This window comes from Poecilia reticulata, linkage group LG12, assembly GCF_000633615.1.
Source record: "Poecilia reticulata strain Guanapo linkage group LG12, Guppy_female_1.0+MT, whole genome shotgun sequence".
Taxonomy (NCBI): Eukaryota; Metazoa; Chordata; class Actinopteri; order Cyprinodontiformes; family Poeciliidae; genus Poecilia; species Poecilia reticulata.
In genome coordinates, this window is record NC_024342.1 from 8,838,474 (window position 1) to 8,860,062 (window position 21,589).

A 21,589-nucleotide genomic window follows, 5' to 3' on the forward strand; every position below is an offset into this window, starting at 1 on the left:
GACTGTCCTGATTATATTCATTATTAAAATCATCTTCATCTATAACCTGGGTCTCAGCGTTTCTCCTCACCACTTCCACCCACCAAACCCTGACATTTCCTTAGATAAAACGGAAGACTAGTGTAGTTCGCCGCCCATTTATTTGAAGTGTTTGTCTTTGAAAAAACATGTAATTGTTATGTTCACGCAGTTCAACTGTATAATTTTATTGAGTAAATGCCAGCACTCTTACCTTCTTGCCCTCTGACCCCATCTCTCCTGTTGGACCATCAGGCCCCATTGCTCCCTGAGAAAACGAGACATGTGTCACTTCACCAACAGAGGTCACTGTAGCACCACCAGACAAAACAAACAGCATGTCCTCATGTGAGGGTCGCAATATCTGTAAACTGCACTTCTTCTTCTTCAAAAAAAAAAAGTCTATATATACATATGTAAAAATATATGTATGCAGAGTCTTGATATACTAAAAGGTGGCTGGCCTTTCTAGTAGTGAAACTCACAGACCTTATCCTAACATTGATTTTACCACTGGATCCAGGGCAAAAGAGTTCAAACTTAAATACACAAACGATGAACACAGTTCAACTGTTTATCTTACATGAGTGAAACCTTCAAACATAATTAATCCAAACTGCTACAAACTCCTGCTAGTCCAGCGACCAATACAAACAAATATAAGTCAGGGCAGCGTTCCAATACGCTTCACCTGCTTTGCACCTGCGTCCAGTCAAATTTCATAGCTTTGCTCTGGAAAATGCAGCATTACCGACATAGCAATTCTCACTAATTAACAGTGAATACATTAAAAATCTCGATCAGTCTCTTGGTTGTTATATAAGTAGTTTTTTGTTTTTTTTAATCCATGGCAAATTTCTCAGGACATCACACTGAAGGAGGCCTTGTTGTTTGACTGATTGTTGACCAGGCGCAGTGGGAGTCTGGCCCAGAGGCAATAACAATAGCTGAAGTGCTATAAGCCTATTATACATAGAGCTGGATGGCCACTGCTCATTAACATTCCTGTCTGGGGTACCTGCTTCCCGCTGGTTCCGTTTACATTGGCTGATTAGCTGATGAGTAGGGAAAATATTCCCTCCCCCACCCCCCAACTCCCAGTCAAATAATTAACAAAAAGAAACAAGCTACGTCCAGTAACTTCAATGTGCCGCAGATTCAAGACTCTTTTCTGACTAACAAAAATGGCAGACGAAATGAATACCAAAAGCATGAATTCAACCAGTTCAATTTAAACCAGCTCAGAAGCAACCACAGACTGCTGAGTGGTAGGAATAATGCTCTGCAACATGGTACATATTAACTCTGGATTTGTTCCTCAGATAGCCAGAGAAATCATCCGTTCCAGATATTTAAAAAATGCAAATGTTGGATTTGTAATACTTGGGACTCTGACTTAATAATTTCAAGTAGTTTTAAGCACACAGATATAATGCAATCCAAGAACGTTTCCACATGTAACATTAAGGCCACAAATGTTAACATACTTTATTGGGATTTTATGTGAGAGAGATTACCACAAAATGGTGATAATTGTATCGTGGGAAGAAAATATGTATTATTAATATTTTTTGGGGGTAAAAAGCACCAAAGTGTAATATACATTTATATTCAGCCACTTTTTCTGTCAATTTTACCATTTTGTTGCTATTAAATTTGCACCTTATTTGCAATAAGCCTCCACCAGCTTTTCATATCTAGAGACAGAAAGTTATGTCATTTCTACTCAGGTAAAAAAAAACAACCTAGAGACTGGAGAGGGAACTGGTGTGAACATACATATACATTTTCCAAGAATCTCAATGGGATTTAGGTCTGACTTTGATTTGATCCTCAACCATTTCATTGTTGCTCTGGCTTTCTGTCGCTCTTCTGCTGGAAGCTGGATCTTCGCTCTTGTCTCCAGTGTTTTGTGTCAATCTGACCTGAACACATTCTGCCACATGTTTTCCGGGTCCTCTGGCTTGTGACAAACTATAATCAGGACTTCTTGTGCTTTTCTTTGCCTTTCTTCTTCTTCACAGGAATGACTTGCGGAGTGCACGACTGTATAACCTAATCCTGTCTTAATCCCCTAAACAATTTCATCCCTGACCTGTCTTGTGTGTTCCTTTCCTCTGATTACGCAGTTTGTTTAAAAAAAAAAAGGCTCTGAGACCTTCACAAAACTACTGGACATATACTGAGAATAAAGTCAGCAACAATGCCAAATTATGGGACTCTCGGAAAGTCCCATAATTTGGGACTTTCCGAGAGTCCCATTCAGCTAAAGGGAGCTGAATACAACAGTACCCTACATGTTTGAGGTATTTCTTGGTAAATTGCTGGAAAATCATTAATAATTTTTAGCTAATTTCACATTATGCAAAAATTTGTGTAAGTCTCTTTCACACAGAAACTTAACACAGCATTTTGAAGCCTGTGATTGTAACATGACAATATGAAGGAGCCGAGTTCGGTGAGTGAAAACAAAGACAGCACTGGATCCAACTTTTTTTTTTATGTTCTGAAGCCATCCTGCAGACACTTTCACATTAATCAGCATTCCAAGTTTTGAATCTGAGTAAAGGCAGATGTTTTTCTGTCACTATTATTTTCTATATTGAGCTTTACACATAAAAGACGTAATGGTGTATATACAGCTGATGTATTTTTAACTGTACCCAGTCTCACCCTGCATCTTCTTATAAGTCGTTTCAGCTTTATTTTTAAGCTTCTGTTGAGTGTTATTTTTGAAAAGAACAAGATTCTTTTTGCTTAACTTGTTTCTTGCTGTGAGGAAATAATGTTTTGTGTAGGTAAATGAATCATTTAGTTTTCTAATCTTGGACAAAGCAAGGGAACCTGCTGACATTAGCACTAACCAAAAACACACTGGAGTGAGAGTGTGCCCAGGCCAACCACAGCAAGGCCAGTGTTACATAAAGGCTTCTGACAAAAAAAACAAAAACTTCATGGTTATTTTCTCCTCCTCACATGGTTAACAGGAATAAAAGTTGTCTAAACTTAGAACTAAGATTCTTAGATTACATAAGCGTACAATTAAGATATTTCGGCTGACTTGCTCTTCTCTGCCTTGAAAACAGAGAACAAACATGACTATATTAAAGCCACTGTCTCCAGTATTTTAAAGTATTATTGGTGCATAAGCTTTGAAAGCAAGGTATTCTTTTTATTTTTTAAGAAAAGAATATAATCACGCTTGGCTTCAGTCGTGTATTCATTTCAAATTGTCTATCTGTCTTTAACAGAGGTAAAAAAAAAATGCCAGAACGAAACTGACCATCAACCTGGACACACCACACCCATAGTTAGACATGGTGGTGGTGGCAGCATCATCATCATCATTATCATGTGTGGACGATTATCTTTGGTGCTGACGTAGAAGATGGTCAGAATTGTTATAAAAAAATGGATGGAGCTACAATCAAAGTAGCCCTCCAGGAAAACTTCTTAGAGGGTTGAAAACTCTTTAAATCAAACTTAAATATGATTGAGGATCTGTGACAAGAAAGACAACATGCTCACACTCCAATGCTACTGAGCTTAGGGTGTTTTGCAAATAGAGGGCATTTAAAAAAAAATAAAAATCAATTTAAATGTGCTGTTTTATGCAAACCAAAAGGCTTGCGGATGTGGCTGCTTGTAAAAGTAGTTCAACAAAGTACTGACTCAGGGGAGCTGAGTCAAATATATAAAATGTATGGCATGCCACATTTTTTTTTTTTTGATTTTTATTTGTTAAAAATGTAAATGCATGCATCGTTTTGCAGTGACTTAACAATGATGTACTACTATTTATTAATCCATCACATACATGCCTGTAAAACTCCTTTAAGTTTGCTGATGTAAAGTGAAACTACGTCTGTGAGGAAGCTTGATGTCACCTCACTGGGTTCCTGATGTCTTCTAGTAGTGCAGAAATAGCTGTATATTCTTCTCATAAACAAACAACAGAATATTTACACACTTGCTTGAGCCAAACTGACTGGTGCTGGGATGCCTTCACAGCAGATCAGCGATTAAAGCTTGTGTCAACCCGCTAACTTACCCGCAAGCCTTTGGGCCCTCTGGTGCCGGCTGGCCCACTTGCTCCGGCAGGGCCCTAATGAACAAAAGAAAAAAAAAAGGGAATAAAGGGGAAAGGAGATGGGGTAGGAAAAAGAGAAAAAAGGATGGAAAGATAAAAACAAAGGTTTACACTGACAGACCAGAGGGCCCCCATGGCTATTGACCCCAGGGAGGGAGCAGCCTGACCTCGGGAACACAGTATAGGGTTTGTTGTTAGATCTGTCACTCACACCAATTAAAGAGCCCGCTCCGGAATCCTGTCCTGCTGCCCCCAAAGCTCCATGTTTATGTTTGTTTTGGTGGCTCAGTGGCCCCCACTTTGAACAGGGGCAGGGCCTGCACTAAGCCAAGCGGGGGCCGAGGTAGAGACACACCTCAGGGACGAGGGGGGCCGGCAGCAGCTTGTAATTGGTTATAGGTGTTGGGTTTATGACTGACAGGCGGATAATGCGCATTCAGCGGGAGGTTGTCAAAGTTCATAATGCTCAGGAAACCTCTGCAGCCTACTGGGAATACTAGCCCTGCAGAATGAGATCGCCTGCAGTTGCTAAACTTACAGTTCTAGCAAAAAGAGCATTCAGTGATTTTTTTTAGTGCAAAATAATAAAAAGGAGGATGGAAAAAATAAAGGTGATGACTTACTGGTCTTCCTGGTGGTCCAGGAGGTCCAGTCTCACCTGGCGTCCCTGGGTGACCCTGTCGTGTTTGCAAAAATGCACAAAAGACATAAAATCCAATTTTATATTACAAAAGAAAATGCTACACAAGAGCTTTCACGGTTCATTAACAACACATATTGCTAATTCTGCAGCTCTTGCAGTGACTGGAAAGAAGTTTCTCCAGACTTAATTCTCCAATTTGGAATTAATTACCGACGTGTCCATGTTAATTTAGTGTAAATCAACTAGAATCCGCAGAGTTTTCTTAGAAGGAATATATCGACTTTCCCGTAGTAGTAAGAAGAGTAAGACTCTGTGCTTGAAAACAGATTTAATGCGCAAATAGGGAAAATCAGAGAGGCCAGAGAAAAATCAGTTTGAGGAGCTGATTTTATATGAGAAAACATGCCACTTCTGGCTCCTTTTCTCTCTCTCTTTTCTTTTTTCTTTATTTTATTGGTCTCGATTTACTGGCCGGCCCATTTGTAGAAGTTGAACGGAATAATGGGGAATGTTTTGGTCAGACTCCACAGAACATCTGAGAACAATAAAATCCATTCAGTCTGCAGGCCTCACAGCGTAGTAGGCATTTCTGACGTCACGAGCACAGAGAAATAAAACATCGACGCTTACAGTAAGAGCTTTCTGTTAGCAGCTTCTCTCATTTTTAGCGATGCCTTCTTTTTTTCCAAAGGGTCTGTTTCTGCTTTGGAGATGAGGAAGAGAGCCAACAGAGAGCTTCCTTTAAAGTGAAAATGTGTACGAGTGGTCATGTCCTCGGGGGAAATCCAGCTGGCTCCGAGCCAACAGCAGTGATAACTAAATCTTCCTCCTCTCCAAACAGTCATATACACTGAGTGGTCCATAAAAGAAAAAAAGTAAAATATTAAAGTAGGAATTTTTATGTATTTGAAAGTGGATCATAAAGGTTTTTTTTATTTTTTTGACCAACTTGGAGCTTTGTCAAAGAAAACATCTCAACTATGCCTCACATGTGTCTAGACTGAATAAACTGTTGTAGCTGTTGAAACAAAAGGGAAGTGTGTGCAGTAAAAAACCCTAAAAATAATTCAACTCACAAAGGTGATATTAATTTATGTGCTTTTTTTTGGCTGCATGTGGTGGAAAACTAACACGGCGCATCGCCCCGAACAAGCTGGACTTGGTGATGGCAGCACCAGGCTGCAGGGTTGCTTATTTAATTCCCAGCAGCAATTAATAAGAGTTGATGGGAAAATGGATTGAGCAAATGCACAGAGCAATTCTGGAAAGTAATTTGTCAGAAGTTGCACAAGACATGACACGGTTAGAGGTTCACCTTCGGACACTATGGAATGGTTTAAAAGACATTTGTATTCACATCAGACTTGAATTGAATTGAGAATTTGTGAAAATATTTGAACATAACTCTTCCCACCCTGATGTATTCTACACAAAAGAATTCCCAAAAATATTGGTTTCTGGATGTACAAGGTTAAGGGACCAATACTCAAAGAGTCCTGCTGCTGAATTTGCAGCAAAATGTTGTTTTTTTGCAAAATAGTGGGGCTGAACACAAATGAATGCAAACACAATTATGCATCACTTTCTGTTTGTCTATCACACACAGTCTCCCCAAGATTAATAATAATACAAAAAGTTTGTGGTTGTAATAAGAACCTTTTTAAAAATGCTTAAGGAGTGTGGATCTTTTTGCAAGATAATGTATGGAAAAATCCAAGGATTTCCAAACGTTTCTCATACAGTCACAGAATTCATAAATAATCTTGAGGAAACAAAGTGTTTGTAGCTCCAACAGCCATCATAAAAGATCATGTCCTGCAGAACTAGGGACTAATGCCAATACTCCTGCAGGACTATTCTTTTTTTTTTTCATTCTTTTATTTTTCTGGAAGATCCTTTTGGCATGTAGGATGATTTAAAACTTTCCGTAGTAATAAGATCCCAATAGCAAAATAAATCATTGTATAGGCTCTATTGGAATAACCACCCCTTTGTTTGAGCCAGTATTACACCATTTACAACTAAACGTCTTTGGCCATATGGTGAACACGAGATGTTACAGTAAGGACCCAAATAACTCAAACAGTGGTGTGCCTTTGCTTTCCTTGTTGACCTAACTCATTGTCAGCATATACCTTTAAGAAAGTAAGGAAACTTTGTTGCGCTTGGATTATCATAAACTAGTTTAGACCTTCCTTCCAAGTGGGGAAAAAAAAATTTATTTAGTTTTTTAAACAAGTATTGTGGTGGCAAAACAAAGCCAATAATATATAAAGCTCACTTTAATGGACAGATAATTAAAACAAAGTTTGTGACTGCTGGCCATGTGAGTTTGAAGAATTATGGGGGTCAGTTATGATAGCTGCCCAGAGGTGGCAGTGCAGGGAGTTACACTTCAGAATCAGAAGGCCAAGATGAAGAGCTGTGTCCTTTCACAACCCTTGTGATGCAAAGGGTATCATGAAACATTGTGATCTTTACTGATGAACCACCTTACATCTGCACTCATGTTTAATTTTATGATTGAACATTCTCAGCTATTTAGTGGTATTTGTGAGTTAAATTGATATTTTTTTTTTTGTTTTTCTTACCGTTGATCCTTTTACTCCGGGTGGTCCAGGAAGGCCCATTTCTCCTCGATCTCCCTAAAATGCACAAGTATAAAATGTAGTTTCAAGTGTAGAAATAAAATAATCCATTTGTTTTCATTTCCTTTTATTTTGGTCTTACCTTCTCTCCTGCCAGCCCTGCCTCTCCCACAGGTCCGATGAAACCCACCAATCCCTGAAATGTAAAAAACTCAGCATTGGATGGATGAATGGAAAGAGTTTCCTGGATAAGTGGCTGGGCTGTGTGGGGGGGAAAGGACCATCATTCAACACAGGAAGAAGCAATGTCAGGAATTCTTACTCGTTCTCCCATGGACCCAACTTTTCCTGGGACACCGGCTTCTCCCTGCAGATGCAAATCCACTGTCATTCATTGAGTTATTATGAAATGTGCGCCACTTCTGTAGTTTTGGAAAATGGAAAAGAATGGTAAATGAGTTTGAGTTTATTCACCTTCACTCCCTCCGGGCCAACCTTCCCAGGAAATCCTTTTCTTCCCATTCTACCCTGAAAAAAACAAAAAAGAGCCGTAGAATAACTAACAGTGAGGAACAGGCATTCACTGGGAAGTGAACGCATCGTTAACATTCATCACAAACTCTCTGTGAATGGAAAGGGTCTGTTTACGGGATGGGCAGTTTAAAGAGAGATCAGTGGAAAATCTCCAGGGTGCACGCTGATGACATAGGCAGGTAATGCTGACGGGACATTTAGACAGGCTGCAAAAGTGTTCAGTGGCTGAAAACTGTTTCTTTTTTTCTGAACCAGCAATACCTCTAGGTCAGAAATGTCTCAGCCAAACTCCATGAGACTGAGTGACTCAATATTTCCAAAGTTTCAGCTCACATAGGTTGGCAGCCGTTTTTAAATAGTTAAATCTTACACTTTATTTCACTCAAACAGCCAATAAAAGTCAATTTAGGTTGCAATATGAGGATGAATAGTTGCTCTCCTGGACTTGTGACTTCCTGTTACTTGATTTATATTCATGTCTGCAATTTTATGACCGAACTGATATAAAAAAATAATAATAATGAAGAAAAAAAAAAGGTGCAGTGCCAAGAGGGAATGCAAGGAACATCATATTAAAAAAATGCACAGTCGCTGGAAAAAAGGAAGGTAAGGATGAAGGCTCATTCCTGTTAGAGCAGTGAATGTACAGGTCTACTCGCGGCACCTGGCCAGAGATAAATCACAGCTCCTGCAGGAGCCAAACACTACTTCCCCTCGGACAGAAGACAAGAAACCGAGTCAGATTATGAGACAAGCAGGTGGACGGAAGGTGAGCAAGTGAGGAGGGAGTCAGACTGATATAAAGTGCAGACAAAGAAAGGAAGATTCACAGGTTACATCTGGGATAATAATTAAGTCAGAAAACTAAATTGAAAACATATATAACAGAGTAAGTTTCTTCATCAGTTAATAAAATGTCTGAAAGAAAAATAAAATAAAACCTATATTTGCTATTTCCACTTTCCAGTGTTTTTATATTAGCTATAAATCTGAGTCATCTCTGAACATGGTGATGAACGCTATCACCCCCTGGCGGCCAAAGTGAAGGACTACACATGTTACAATAGAGACTTGCAGCGGTCTCAATAAAACAGCAAACACGCAGTTTCTTTTATTTGTCCTGAGAGATTGGGGGGAAAAAAAACAACAAAAAAAAACCTTTTTTTTATCACGTTACTGCTGTCTGATTAAAAAAGAGGCACAATAAACTTTTGCATGCACAATTAAATATGAGTACTAACACTGAACTGCATTTAATAAAGACAGCTGAGGCATGACATTTTTACTGACCAATTTATTGATTTCCCAGCAATGTTGCTATAAAGCTACAAACTTTCTTTTTAAAATGACTAAATGCAGGCGTTGATGAACAAACACACGAGGATGAAGATCTCGTTAATAAAACTACAGAAGGAGTTATGTCTGTAATATAGGATAAAACGATTTTATATAATCACTATGGATCAAATTATTTAATGTAGGTATTTGCAGCTAATAAAAAAAAAAGAAAACCAGTTTGTTAATCTTATGTGTTAATTTGAAAGGAATAGCCAGATTTGAGGAGATTAAAGAGTTAGCACTTATCGTTTCTATCTTAACTTTGTACAATCCCCCCCCCAAAAAATATACAGATTCATTTATCATCTCACCTCAAGTCCTGATGGTCCCGGTGGCCCGATCGGACCCTCGTCTCCCTGGAAACAGAGAACACAGATCTCAGCACAGCTTATGTTTTTGGGATATCAAATGTTGCTAGCTGAAGACGGGGCTGGTGCCATGAAATGTTAATGTCTTCCCTTGATGTTGGTTAACGTCGGTCAGAATTACCTCTAGGCCAGGAATCCCTCGGGGCCCCGGTAAACCTCGGTCTCCTATTTTTCCCTTGATTGAGAAAAAACAACAACGCAGTTGTAGTCAATGCTGGGGTGTAAATTAGGGTTTTAACACACAAGTTTCCAGCCAATGTACAGTAATTATTAAAAAGTTGATTTCTACTGAGTTTAACATTAGTGGAAATCCCTACTGTGCCTCAACAAGGATGGAGAGCAAACTGCCATGTTCTGATTTGTGCTTTAAGTCATGCTTGTTGAAAGCTGAGCATGTCAAGTGGACGGTTTAACTCACCTTTAGCCCTTCGACGCCGTTCTCTCCGGGTGGTCCCATGTCACCAGGGAAACCCTGTTACCAGCGATAAGAGAACGGCCATCTTTTTTGTTTCAGAATAACGATAAACATCCCCAACAGAGCAATCAAGGTGCAAACACAAACCTCGGGGCCTGGTGGTCCAGGTGCTCCATCGGGACCTTTCTCTCCTAGTTTCCCCTGTTAAAACAGTAGCAGAATGAATGTAATGAAATATTTGTGTGCCAGCATTGTGCTCATGTGCAAATGTGAAGTGCTAAAACTTTATTTTATGCTTTTTCTTTTATCCATATGCATACTGCATGACAGAGATACCAGGTGTGCTCAGTTGTCTGCCAGATGACCAGGTTTATATTTGAAATGAATTCCCAAGGCCTTAAAAAGAGCAACAGGTCCACAGCATCACTGATGCTCTACCATACTTAACAGTAAGCATGAGGAAAGGGGGCTCCAGGTGAGTTTTTACACCAAACTCAGCTGAAGCCCCATTTGATCTAACACACTTCTAGATAAAATCTCAATATAGTTTATGTCAGTTTGTAATGACTGGAGAGAAAACATGTTTTTTTCCTGACAAGCCTCCCAAATACACAAAAATATTCTCACTCCTGGCAGAAATAGACTTCAAATTATTTAACTAGGAAGTTTGTTTTTTGAGACAGACATGGAGGACAATTTACTTCAAATATCAGATTTTAGTCATACCTGATTAAAAATGGCAGGTAAATGACCAGCCTTTTTCATGTTCCCACTGGCATAGTGATAGTTTATCCATCAAGCTAATCTTTAGCTCCCTCCACAGATTTTCTGAGACTCGAGTCTGACTGGGGCTTTTAAAATGCTCAGGAAACTCATGAATAACAAATTTAAAGTTCCTATGCATTACCATCAACTTAAAAGAAGTGAAGTAAAAATTTAGAAGTACTACAGTTACATTTAATTTTAAGGAATTGTTGGATCAGGTCAGATTAAAATGAAAGGCATGATTTTTTTTACAAAACATTATCAGGTGTGTCCAATAAAAAAAAACCCAAAAAACCCTGACTATTTTTTATGTTTAATAGTAAACATGCAGCATTTAAAAAGAAAAAAGTACAAAAAATGAAATCACATTAAGAGATTAAGTCATGTTATCTGATCTGACTTTAAGTCTTTATTCTAGCCCTCAAGATAAAAAGTGTTATGCAAACATTTTAACATATTAAAGTAATCTTTGTGAGTGCAGTCCGATCAGATCTAACCTGCGGTCCTGGTTTCCCTCGAACGCCCGGTAAACCTGGAGCTCCTTGGATACCCTGACCGGGGTCAAACAATACACATTAAACAAATAGCATCCAATAAAACTCCTAAACAAAACACTTGATTCCTCTTTAAGGAAACAGACATTAGACATGCATGGTTCTCCTCCCTATGCTGTATCTCTTGAGGCCAATTCAGTCTCTGTTGGACTAGGTTTTACTTACACACACAGAAAGACAAATGTGAAAGACTGACATAAGAGTTTCCATAAGGTGGACAGCAGACATCTGGCTAAGTCATTTTGTGGAGGCAGCAGCGCAACAACGGTTGTGTAACAAGGGATATGCATGATTGAAGGCGAGTGTGCACAGAGAGGCATAATGAGGTCTAGTCAGTGGGGGGGCTTCGTGAGAGGATTTAAACTATAAAATGTGCTGCAGAAGTTGCCTACCTTATCTCCTTTGAACCCAATCTCCCCCTGCTGTCCAGGAATCCCAACGTCCCCCTGATATGCAGAGAGCGATGGAGACGCACAGAGGACAACGGATGGATTGTGGACAACCAATCCATGCAGGATTTTGGACAAAAAGAAAAAAGAGAGAAAAGTAGAAGAAAAACATTAGGGAAGGGGGCGTAACACTGTACCTTATAAATACTCTACTTTTTTTCAACATAAAAAACAAATTAGTGCCCCATAAATTGCAACTGTCAATGCACAATGAATGCAGTTCAATGGATAAGCCAAGGTTTTCATGTGGTGTCAATCTGTCTGATAACAGTCGCTTCGCTCCACTCCGCCATATGTTTCAGAGAGTCAGTCAGATTTCGCCAAATTGAGAACTGCGGCAATTTGTTCACTTTAGCTCCACTCTGAACGGAGACGACCAAAAGGAAACGTTACTATTACAGGTGGAAGAGATGTTTTGAAATCTGTTTGGGTTTCCTCATCTTCTGATTAAACTGCAGATGTTTTCCTGAATCTCAGTCAGACGAACTTGGAACACTAGAAAATCCTTTATGAGGTTCAACTGAACTCATTTACACTCAACATTTGTAAAATTATAAGAAATCTAATCTCAAAAAAACTACAAATTGGATATTAAAAAAGACTTTTTTCTGATGTAAACATATTAGATAAGTCACTTCATGACATTTTCCATCTCTAATGTGACGCATATCCTTTTATCTTTCAACTGAAAAACAAACAAATCTGTAGACGGGGGGAAAACACAAAACAACTGTGACAAATAATAAAAAGTCTGTTTTAGTAGTAAATTTCCAATCAAAGTGTGCTTGATATCTAAAGGCTGGGTACATTTGCATCCAAAGAGCACATAATAATCACATGCTACATATAACAGGCCAATAACAGGAATATTGAGATCACCTTATCACCTTTCAGTCCTGGTTCTCCAGAATTTCCGGGTACCCCCTGGAGAAAAGACACACACGCAAATTAGAGTTACAACATTCAGTTTGCTTAGAGAACAACAGACCAGGAGTGGGTAGTCCGGGTCCTGGAGGTTTTAGATGTGTCCTTGCTTGAACACACTTGAATCATGGACTGGTCGTTAGCGTACGCTTGCAGAATTGGTGTCAGGTTGAGGAAACAAGCCAGCTATTTTATTCAGGTGTGTTGGAGCAGGGCCACACATGATACATGCATGACATCTGCTTTCGAGGACCAGCAATGACAGTCCTTGCGACTCCAACCATTCTTTTGTTTTATAGCACATTAACAAGCAACCATTGACAAGCAATGCAAGAATGGACTTTTCGTCTGTGCGTTTCAGATGTTACCTTGAGTCCAGCCGGTCCGGGAGGGCCCATTTCTCCCACCGGTCCCATATCGCCCTAAAGCCAGGAAAAATAGGGGAAAAGACAATAACCGTTTAGTGATAACACATGCACAAAGCAGAGATATGTTCAAAAAACATTCCGTTAGAACTTACACAATGTGAACAGTATCTAATTTTGTTTATCAACTGCAAGAACAAAAATCATTGCTTCCAGATCGTCCATACACATTATCACGCTGCAGAGAAGAATGAATGATAATATGTGAATGTTCACAGGCCAAGATTATGATTCATCTCCAGCCTGAAATAAAGGAGTTTTGGCTGCGTGTGTCCAATGTTTGCCTCTTTGAATGGGGTTGTAGCTCCATATGTGACAAAGTAGATTATTTAAGAATATGGCACAGAAGAAGTCCCCTAAAACAAATCAGATCCTTTGGCATTGAGACCTTAGATGGAGAAAAGCTTCTTCCTGGTTATTTGGGAACATCTAATGCAGAGGAATGACGTTATGATGCAGTGCTTTGAAAATGCATTTTTTTTATTTGAGCTTTTTCACATTTTGTCACAAAACAACCACTAGCTTAAATGCGTTTAATTGTTTCACTGATTTTAAGTCACGGAACAGCACAAAGTAGCATGTAGTGTAATATATTGTGAAGCAGAATAAAAGGACACATGGCTTCCAATTGTTTTTTTTTTTTTTTACAAATAAAAATATAAAAAGTGCAGCATTTGTGATCAGTTTATATTTTGCAGATGCATTAACTCAGTCCAGTTACAACTGCAAGTCATTTGACTTTGACTAGACCAAGAACATTCTTCGATTTGATCCCTTACACTGTAGGGGAACTCTTGCCTGCTTCTCTGATTACAGCAATTATTGCCCAGTTTGCCAGTTTAGGAGGACAGCCTTGTCCTGATAGGTTTGGAAGATGCCACACTCCATTTTTGGATGAGTTAAACAATGCCCCACTTCATGTCCAGCGCACTGGGCATCTGGAGCTGGTGCATTTCTTGTTCTTCACAATATTTTTTAGTTCATAATGTTCTCTGACAAACCTCTGAGGTCTTAAATAAAATTTCACAAAAGTGAACCTTCTCCATTTATTGGACCGTAGATTTATGTCACTGGATGAGCAAAAGCAACCAACGCATAGCATCTTTTTCATATTTTAGTTCTGAAAGCATTTGGAAACCTTGCATCATGTTCCACTTCGCACTACTTTTTATTGATCTATCAATAAGCCATTGAAGTTTGTGCCTAAAAAATGAAAAAATGTGGAAATTAAGATGTAGAAACTTTTTTTTTTTCAAAGAGCTGTGAATTGTAAGCTACAAAGCTCCTAGGTTTAAATTTAGGCCAGAACAACCTGTACAGCCAAGAAGTAAAAAAAAACAGAAAGAAAAAGTTACTTTAAGGACATGGCCCAGAAATTACATTTCTGACACTCGTAATGAGAGACAAGGAGAGAAAACTTCTGTCTTTTGTGTTTGGAGTTGCGTAAACAAGAACAGCTGTCTAGACATTTTCGGCTTTCCTCAGTGGCCAGCCGTCATTTAAAGCTTTCAGCAACGACTCCCCAGAGGAGGGTGTTTGTATACTTAAATCATTTAAGTGTGGCTCATTGCTGCTGGTACGGCATGCAATGGAATCAGATGGGTGTAGAGGACATGAATGTGGAGTGGGAGCTATAATCAACTAGTCCCCCGATTACAGGCCTTCTACAACCGCTAGTGGCCTAGAATAGACCAGGAGGAGCGGCAGTGACAGCTGAGGATGGGACACAACAAGAGAAACCAGTGAGACATTATAATCAGGTCCAATTATGTGGCTGTCGGGCCGGAGAGGCATTCAGGGTAAGGTGATGGGTGGGCGGCGGGCAGCTACTGGACGAAAATAGTTAATTTGAGCAGGACTCCTAAAAAGAAGATGATGCGCTTTGAGAATTTTGTTCGATTCAACAAACCTTTGTGAACTGTCAACCGTGTACTCGTCGTTTACAATCGATACAGAAATACAGAACCCTGGTTCTGCATTTCTGTATCGATTGTAAACGACTGTATTCTGTATTTCTAATATGTTCACGGCAACCTTCAGATTGTGGGCGGTTTATCACAAAAGTAGCTGGCGGAGTAAAATGATGACGGGATGAAATTGGGGGTGAACTACTCACAATTAGTCCAGGGACTCCGTTCGGACCCGGGGCTCCTAGGCCACCCTAATCAGAGAGGAAGGATGGAAGGAGCAGGAGAGGCACAAGTGTTATTGGCATTTAAAAAAAAAAAAAAAAAAAAAAAAAAAAACAATTAAAAAAAAAACACGAGTGGCTTAGTATTCACTGTAGCTTATGAGAGGCCGCTGTGTGCATGTATTGGTGTGTATGTATGCGGCATGTGAGCCCCATCATCTCATTCTGGCGTTATAAAATATTTAGGTTTGTTACAGCTCAAAAGTTAAGAAGGATACTTTAAGGAGCACAAAATATGTATCTCAATGTTAATGGTAGCTTAATGCTTTCATTAAATCATCAAATATGAACAAAACAAATTTTCTTTTAGTCAAAACGTCAACATCTACCAGATAACAAGTTCAGTAATCAGTCCTATCAATCACAGACTCTTCCTTCATCAGTGAAGAGTTAATTTCCAATGAAAACCAAAAAATAAAATTTTAAAAAAATTGTGCAGAAATATTTAACAATATTTTGACCTCCTACTGATTTTCTTTACAGTGGAATGTCACAATTTTTGTAGTTTTGGTAGATTTTAAGCAAGACAAATAAATATGTTAACATGCCTGAGTCACAATTTTGCGTTTTGTGGTTCCCAGCTTAACTCTGTGCACCTGCTGCATATCTGTGCTGTTCATTGATAAACATTGCATTTTAAATGCTGTTTTTAGAAAAAATTATATAGATTTGTGTGTACACATTATGTACATACAAGATGTGTTTATTTTGGCTGTGTGAAGTTTTGGATTTCATGTGTAGCATCTGTTTTTACTAGTTGCAAAATAAATTTCCATTTTTTGTCGACTGAATTTTCAATTTTTCCCACTGCAGCTAAAATAACATAAACCGCTGATTATCAGAGCTATAGCTTTCTAATGTATTTATTAATGTTATTATTTAAAAAGCAATCAAAAATCTAGAATTTGATCTTAAAATATATTTTAGAATTAAATTATTGGCTTTTAAATTCTTGGGATGCAGAATATTTTACATTTTGATGTCGTTCTGCTTCAGGTTTACCAGAATTGCTTCCAAGTGGCTGAATGTGTTATTTCATAACCACAGGGGAAAGCGTAGGAGCCTTTATTCGGCCAGGTGTCTGACAGTGGGCAACAATAAACGGTGGAGGGGCAGACCTGTCTTACTCTCTAAGCTCCTTGTATTAAATGGCCTTTGCAACAAAGGGATGAAATGATAAAAAAAAATTGTTTTGAAAGCATACAATTACATATGCCCAAGTATAACTTTGTGATAGTAACTGGCCCTTTTCTAGTTGGATGACAATACTTATTCTCAGAAAAATACAGTGTAAGAATCTAATAAGACGAGGTATTAGAGTAAATCCCTGATCTGGAAGCACAAACCATTGGGGGTGGGGGAGGGGGGGGTGAAGCTGGTGTTTTTCTCTAAACATAAATGCACCTTATGTTCATTATTCAATTATAGGTGGGTCAAACTGCAAGTTGCTGGCAGGCTTGTATTTTTCCATTCAGGCATAAGAAGTGGCACATTTGTAAAAAAAATTACAGTGAATATACAAAAAAATACATTTTGCATGTGATCTGGAATGGCTGCATTGCTGAATTACATGCAATTACTCATACACACATCTTATTACATCATTTGGTGTTTTCGGGATATGAGGTTGTAAAAAGGTCTACATGTGTGGTGGTGGACGTCTCACAGTAGTGAACGGAAACTGCTCACCATCTAACAGTGTGGGCTTTTTGAAACAGAAAGCCAACTTAAATTATTTTCAACAGACCCAAAGCATGGGATGATACTGAAAACACTAGTAAATCTTGTCCAGGTTAACTTCATACAAGACAGAGAAGACAAATGGACAGAAAGCCACATCATATAGCCAGCAGTTAAAACGCCGGGGGGAACGAGAGTCTGTGTGCGCGGCTCGGAGCTAAGCTCTCACTCTCAGCTCGTGTGTGTAAAAATGTGGACCGGAAATGGTTTTACATGTGTAGTGGGTTAATGTGGAACATACTGGCTCTCCATCTGGTCCAGGTGGCCCTCTCTCCCCAAAGTCCCCTGGAAACCCCTAAGAACAAAGAGAACAACTTCAATTCTATGGAACCATTAGGTATGTAAATAAAGAATTTGCTACCACTTGGTGGCGACAAAAACAAGCAATTTGGGTTGCTTAGATTGATAGCCTGACGCTTTAAAAAAAAAAAAAAAAAAGACTTGGACGTGAATTGCGCATCCAGGATTTTACAGATTGTTGTCAGCTTTTACAATAGTGCTTGATATTAAGTTAGGTTAGTTTTATTTTTGCTTAGTATTCGTAACTCAGTATTTTGTAAAACATATCAAGAAGTTAAAGGACTAGGTATTAGCTAAGTATGAAGGCATGGACAAATCTTTAGGCATGCCTGCTAAAGATGTGTACAAAAAAAAAAGAAAAATAAGATAAATTCTATTGGTACATTTATTCAGTGACAAAAAAAATATCTGCATATTCATATGTATCTTGCTACGACTCACAGAAAGCAGGACAGTAGAGGAAAAAAAAAAATCAGCACTGCAACAAAGAGTGGCGTCTCTGGGTCACCAAGTCTCCATAGCAACCATTAGACGATATCTCTATGCCAACCGTTTGTTCGGAAGGGATTGCATCCCTTTCATTTTCTGTCCTAACACGCAAAAACGTAAACATGTGGAGTTTGCTAAGTGCAACTGGGATTTTCATTGGAACCGTGTGCTTTGGTCAGAAGAGACTGACTGTACAGTACAAGTAACCTTTGACCTTTGTTTTACACAATGGCTTGCTGCAAGTGAACGCAAAGCAAATAATTTCAATCTCCATCGTCAAGGCAGAACATTTCCAAATACTGCTTTAATAATAACAAAATCTTACAATTCAAATTTAGAGCAAACATTTACCTATTTAATCTTTTTGCTGAACAAATAAAGCTCTGCTGTTGCAAAAGTAATTGTAATAATGTTACCAGGTCAATTGCTTAAAATGAGCCCGTTATGGTCCTATTAAAAGCATTAAATCTATTAACTTTAGGGTGTAGGTAGCTTGCTGTTGGTAACTTTAAACTTTAGATGGGGAGAAAATGAGCCAAGCAATTATTCTGTCCATTTACCAGTAATAGGGAGGCTAATCTAAGCTTTACAAAACATTGGTGCTGGAGCAGAGAGCAACCACATCTGTAAAAAGCCCTACCGCTAAGAGCTTTTGTACCGAGACGATTCAGCGCTCATAATGACTACTTTTCACTACACTGGCCTCGATGCATTGTTTTAACATGATAATTACTGTGACCTCCAGATAATGTCAGTTATTTCTGTCGGAGCGGAGATCGCTCAGATAAGCTGCATGTATGTTTTATTTTAATCGTTGAGTCATCTTAGAAATACAATCTCCCGACTAAATGTAGTTCTTTGTGTTTGACATTTCAATTCGGAGCCAAATGAGTCAAGGAGAGGTTTTTAAAAATTTTTTTATTTAATTGAGGAGGGAAAAAAAAGGATCATTGAGACTCTTCATGAACCAACAAAAAACATGGAAAATATAGGGTGAGTGATTGGGCAGCTTAAAGAAGAAATGCAAGTGTCATGGAAATCAATTAAATGTTGGTGATTTTTGTGTGACAAAGCAGACATCTGCTTTTTTTTTTTGCCCGTATGCGATCCATATTCGACTTTTTTCTGATAATCAAAACAGCCCGTATCCGATCTTTTCACCCAGGAAAAAAAAGTCTGATTTGAGCCACTTCCATTAAATCAGATAGTTTGTTTCTGATTGTTTTCAAAGCGCCTGCAGTCAGACTCGTCATGCCACATGTTATGTGACTTTTAAGTCATCAATACGAGACACGTGGCCTGCATCCAGATGTGAATAAAACTATGCAGTTTTATTCACATATAAAACTATAACTATGAAATTATGAAAGCAGTGCAACACGTTCCAGTCCCACCACTCCTGACTCTGCATACACATCCAAACAGACTTCTCTGCAGAAGTTGCAGTAAATGCTACAAAAAAAGTCTGCTGCTATTAGTTGTGCTTCATTTTTATAAGCTCTGTTCGTCTTGTTATGATCTTGTGACAATACTGTCAGCTCCCATTGTTCAATAGACTTTAAAACATATATGGCTGGACCCACTGTTACTTCTGGAAAGATTACGTTGTGTGACATCTAAGTTCTTCTTCTGCACATGTGAGTCGTAAATCATTTGTACAGATGTTTGATTGTGGTCGCATTTAATTAATAAGTAATAATTGGATTTTGGCCACAAAAAAAAAATCAAGAGCTGTTGTGTGAACAGAGCCTTAGTGACTCAAAAGCTGAGGAGCTTAGGTTCTCTTACTGCGGACATAAAAAGAGCTATTGCCATGTTGCAAAAATAATTCAAAACAAATTGTATAGATCTCAGAATAGCTCAGTATTAAGTTCTGCAAAACATTTGAAAACTGTTACTATCACTCAAATTTGCTTAAATTCCTCTTGATTTGAAATAGCTAGTAATAGAAAGCTAAGGATGATCCATTAAATAGCTTAAACTTGAATGTTTACCGACATCTGAAGTATTTCACATGATCTGTTCTCACTCTCACTTTCTACCTCCATTCACCATGTAAACAGTTCCCGGCTTCCTTATAAGTAACATGACAATAGTTTGAAAAGCCGTGAGGTTCACTAAAACCACTGAGGTCTTTTTAGGGATTAGTTATTTTCATTGACCCCAGAGGTCCCCAGAGGTCAATTTTGTCCTTGACTCTAATCTGCTCATTAATTACAGCCTCCATCAGAGACTTGAGGCCCCGTTTGCACGGAGCCCCGTTTGTTAGAAACCCTAGCATGTTTGTTGCAATCCAGCTGCATGTTTACATGTCTCCAAGTTGATCGGATTCTCAGACGGCAAGACGTTTTGAAACCAGGTCGGGGTAATAGTTTTCGGGAAGTACTCTGGATTTGTCTGCAATTCAAATTCAAAAGAGTTATTTACGGCAGGTCAGATATGAACTGCTTAAAACATCTAAAGATAATCTTGCTTTAAAAATCCTGGAATAATTACTTTAAGGAAACCTTTTCCCTCATGTAACATACCCCCCACCCCTTTTTATTCAGTAACAACTTCAAACAGATTCATTTACGATAAAAAAAAAATGGCAGAGTTTGACAACAGGGAAAGAGAGCTGCCAAAAAAACAAATAAAGATATATTATTTTAAAAAAGAAGCATCAAATTGAGAAGGAGAACTGCTGGCAATGTACTTCGGAAAGTTGTTGCACGCTCTCTACCGTTTTTGATGTATCTGGGTCTGTGGGAAATGACAGAACGTGTGTCTGCGTGCGCGCTTCCTTGAGAGAGAACAAGCGCTGCGGTTATGGCCATTAAAATGTCTGGCTCAGGTTTGAGCAGTTCTCCTGTTTTTCCTCCTGGAAGATGAGAGCGATCTCCTAAGGATCATATGGCCAAACGCCCTCACGCTCCGGTTTTTCCTGCACGAGCGATTAGGTGCAGATTGCAAAACTACTGAAATTACATAACTCCTTCTGACACCTTCTTCTCATTTCCTCCGTAAACACAAACTAACCTATAGCCATCGTGTTGAGCACAGCGATGCCTCAAAATACACAGCTACTGCCGTCATACATCATCTGCAATGTGTTGCAGGAGGGGAGCAATAAAAATGTGACGGCAACTCTTCTATGCAAATGTTTTTAGCTTTATATGATCTGTGAAACAACCAGAAAAAATGTTTTTTATGGCAGAAACGTGTCAGTCTGCCTTATAGAAAAGGCAGACTGACTTTTCTATAAGTCAGTCTGCCTTATAGACTGACTTATAAGTCACTCTATAAGGCTGTATAAGGTGTATAAGGCTGTATAAGGTGTGTAAGGCTGTATAAGGCTAAAGTGTTGGAGAAAGGGCATCTCCAACACTTTAGTAAAACGCAAGTAAAGCCACAAAAATTTTATAATGCATCCATACCGTCATCCTAAAGAGTAATGTTTTCATAGTTTAATTGTCGCTTCTAAAAGCTTCACATTAGGAACCTTCTGCCCGTCTCGTTAGAGTGTTCAGAAGTTTTGGCAACACAAATATCATATTTACTGAAAAGTCAATAAGCAACAGCTGCAAAATGATATCAGCGGTGTGTTGTGGGGTTACACAGTTCAATGCATTCTTTCAGACTGACTTTAAACACTATTTAACAAAAAAATAAACCCTAGCAACCAGCAAACTCCTCACTGTGCATAGTGGCAAGATAAACATAATCCACTTCCAGCAATAACTGCTTTAAAATTTTTAAATGTTGCATGCAGAGCATGT

At 38.7% G+C, this 21,589-nt stretch overlaps 1 protein-coding gene across 1 annotated transcript in view; it reads right to left on the bottom strand.

Annotated features, from left to right (window-relative positions):
* The window catches only part of col27a1a (collagen, type XXVII, alpha 1a), an 85,701-nt gene that overhangs the window by 17,496 nt on the left and 46,616 nt on the right, over positions 1-21,589 (bottom strand). The window contains exons 13-29 of the mRNA XM_017307958.1: positions 17,284-17,337; positions 15,228-15,272; positions 13,055-13,108; positions 12,642-12,686; positions 11,706-11,759; positions 11,257-11,310; positions 10,142-10,195; positions 9,998-10,051; positions 9,701-9,754; positions 9,523-9,567; positions 7,814-7,867; positions 7,662-7,706; positions 7,482-7,535; positions 7,343-7,396; positions 4,732-4,785; positions 4,070-4,123; positions 233-286 (exon numbers count right to left, since the gene is read on the bottom strand). Of these exons, the coding sequence (XP_017163447.1) occupies positions 233-286; positions 4,070-4,123; positions 4,732-4,785; positions 7,343-7,396; positions 7,482-7,535; positions 7,662-7,706; positions 7,814-7,867; positions 9,523-9,567; positions 9,701-9,754; positions 9,998-10,051; positions 10,142-10,195; positions 11,257-11,310; positions 11,706-11,759; positions 12,642-12,686; positions 13,055-13,108; positions 15,228-15,272; positions 17,284-17,337 (882 nt within the window). The remainder of the gene's footprint in view (positions 1-232; positions 287-4,069; positions 4,124-4,731; positions 4,786-7,342; positions 7,397-7,481; positions 7,536-7,661; positions 7,707-7,813; positions 7,868-9,522; positions 9,568-9,700; positions 9,755-9,997; positions 10,052-10,141; positions 10,196-11,256; positions 11,311-11,705; positions 11,760-12,641; positions 12,687-13,054; positions 13,109-15,227; positions 15,273-17,283; positions 17,338-21,589) is intronic.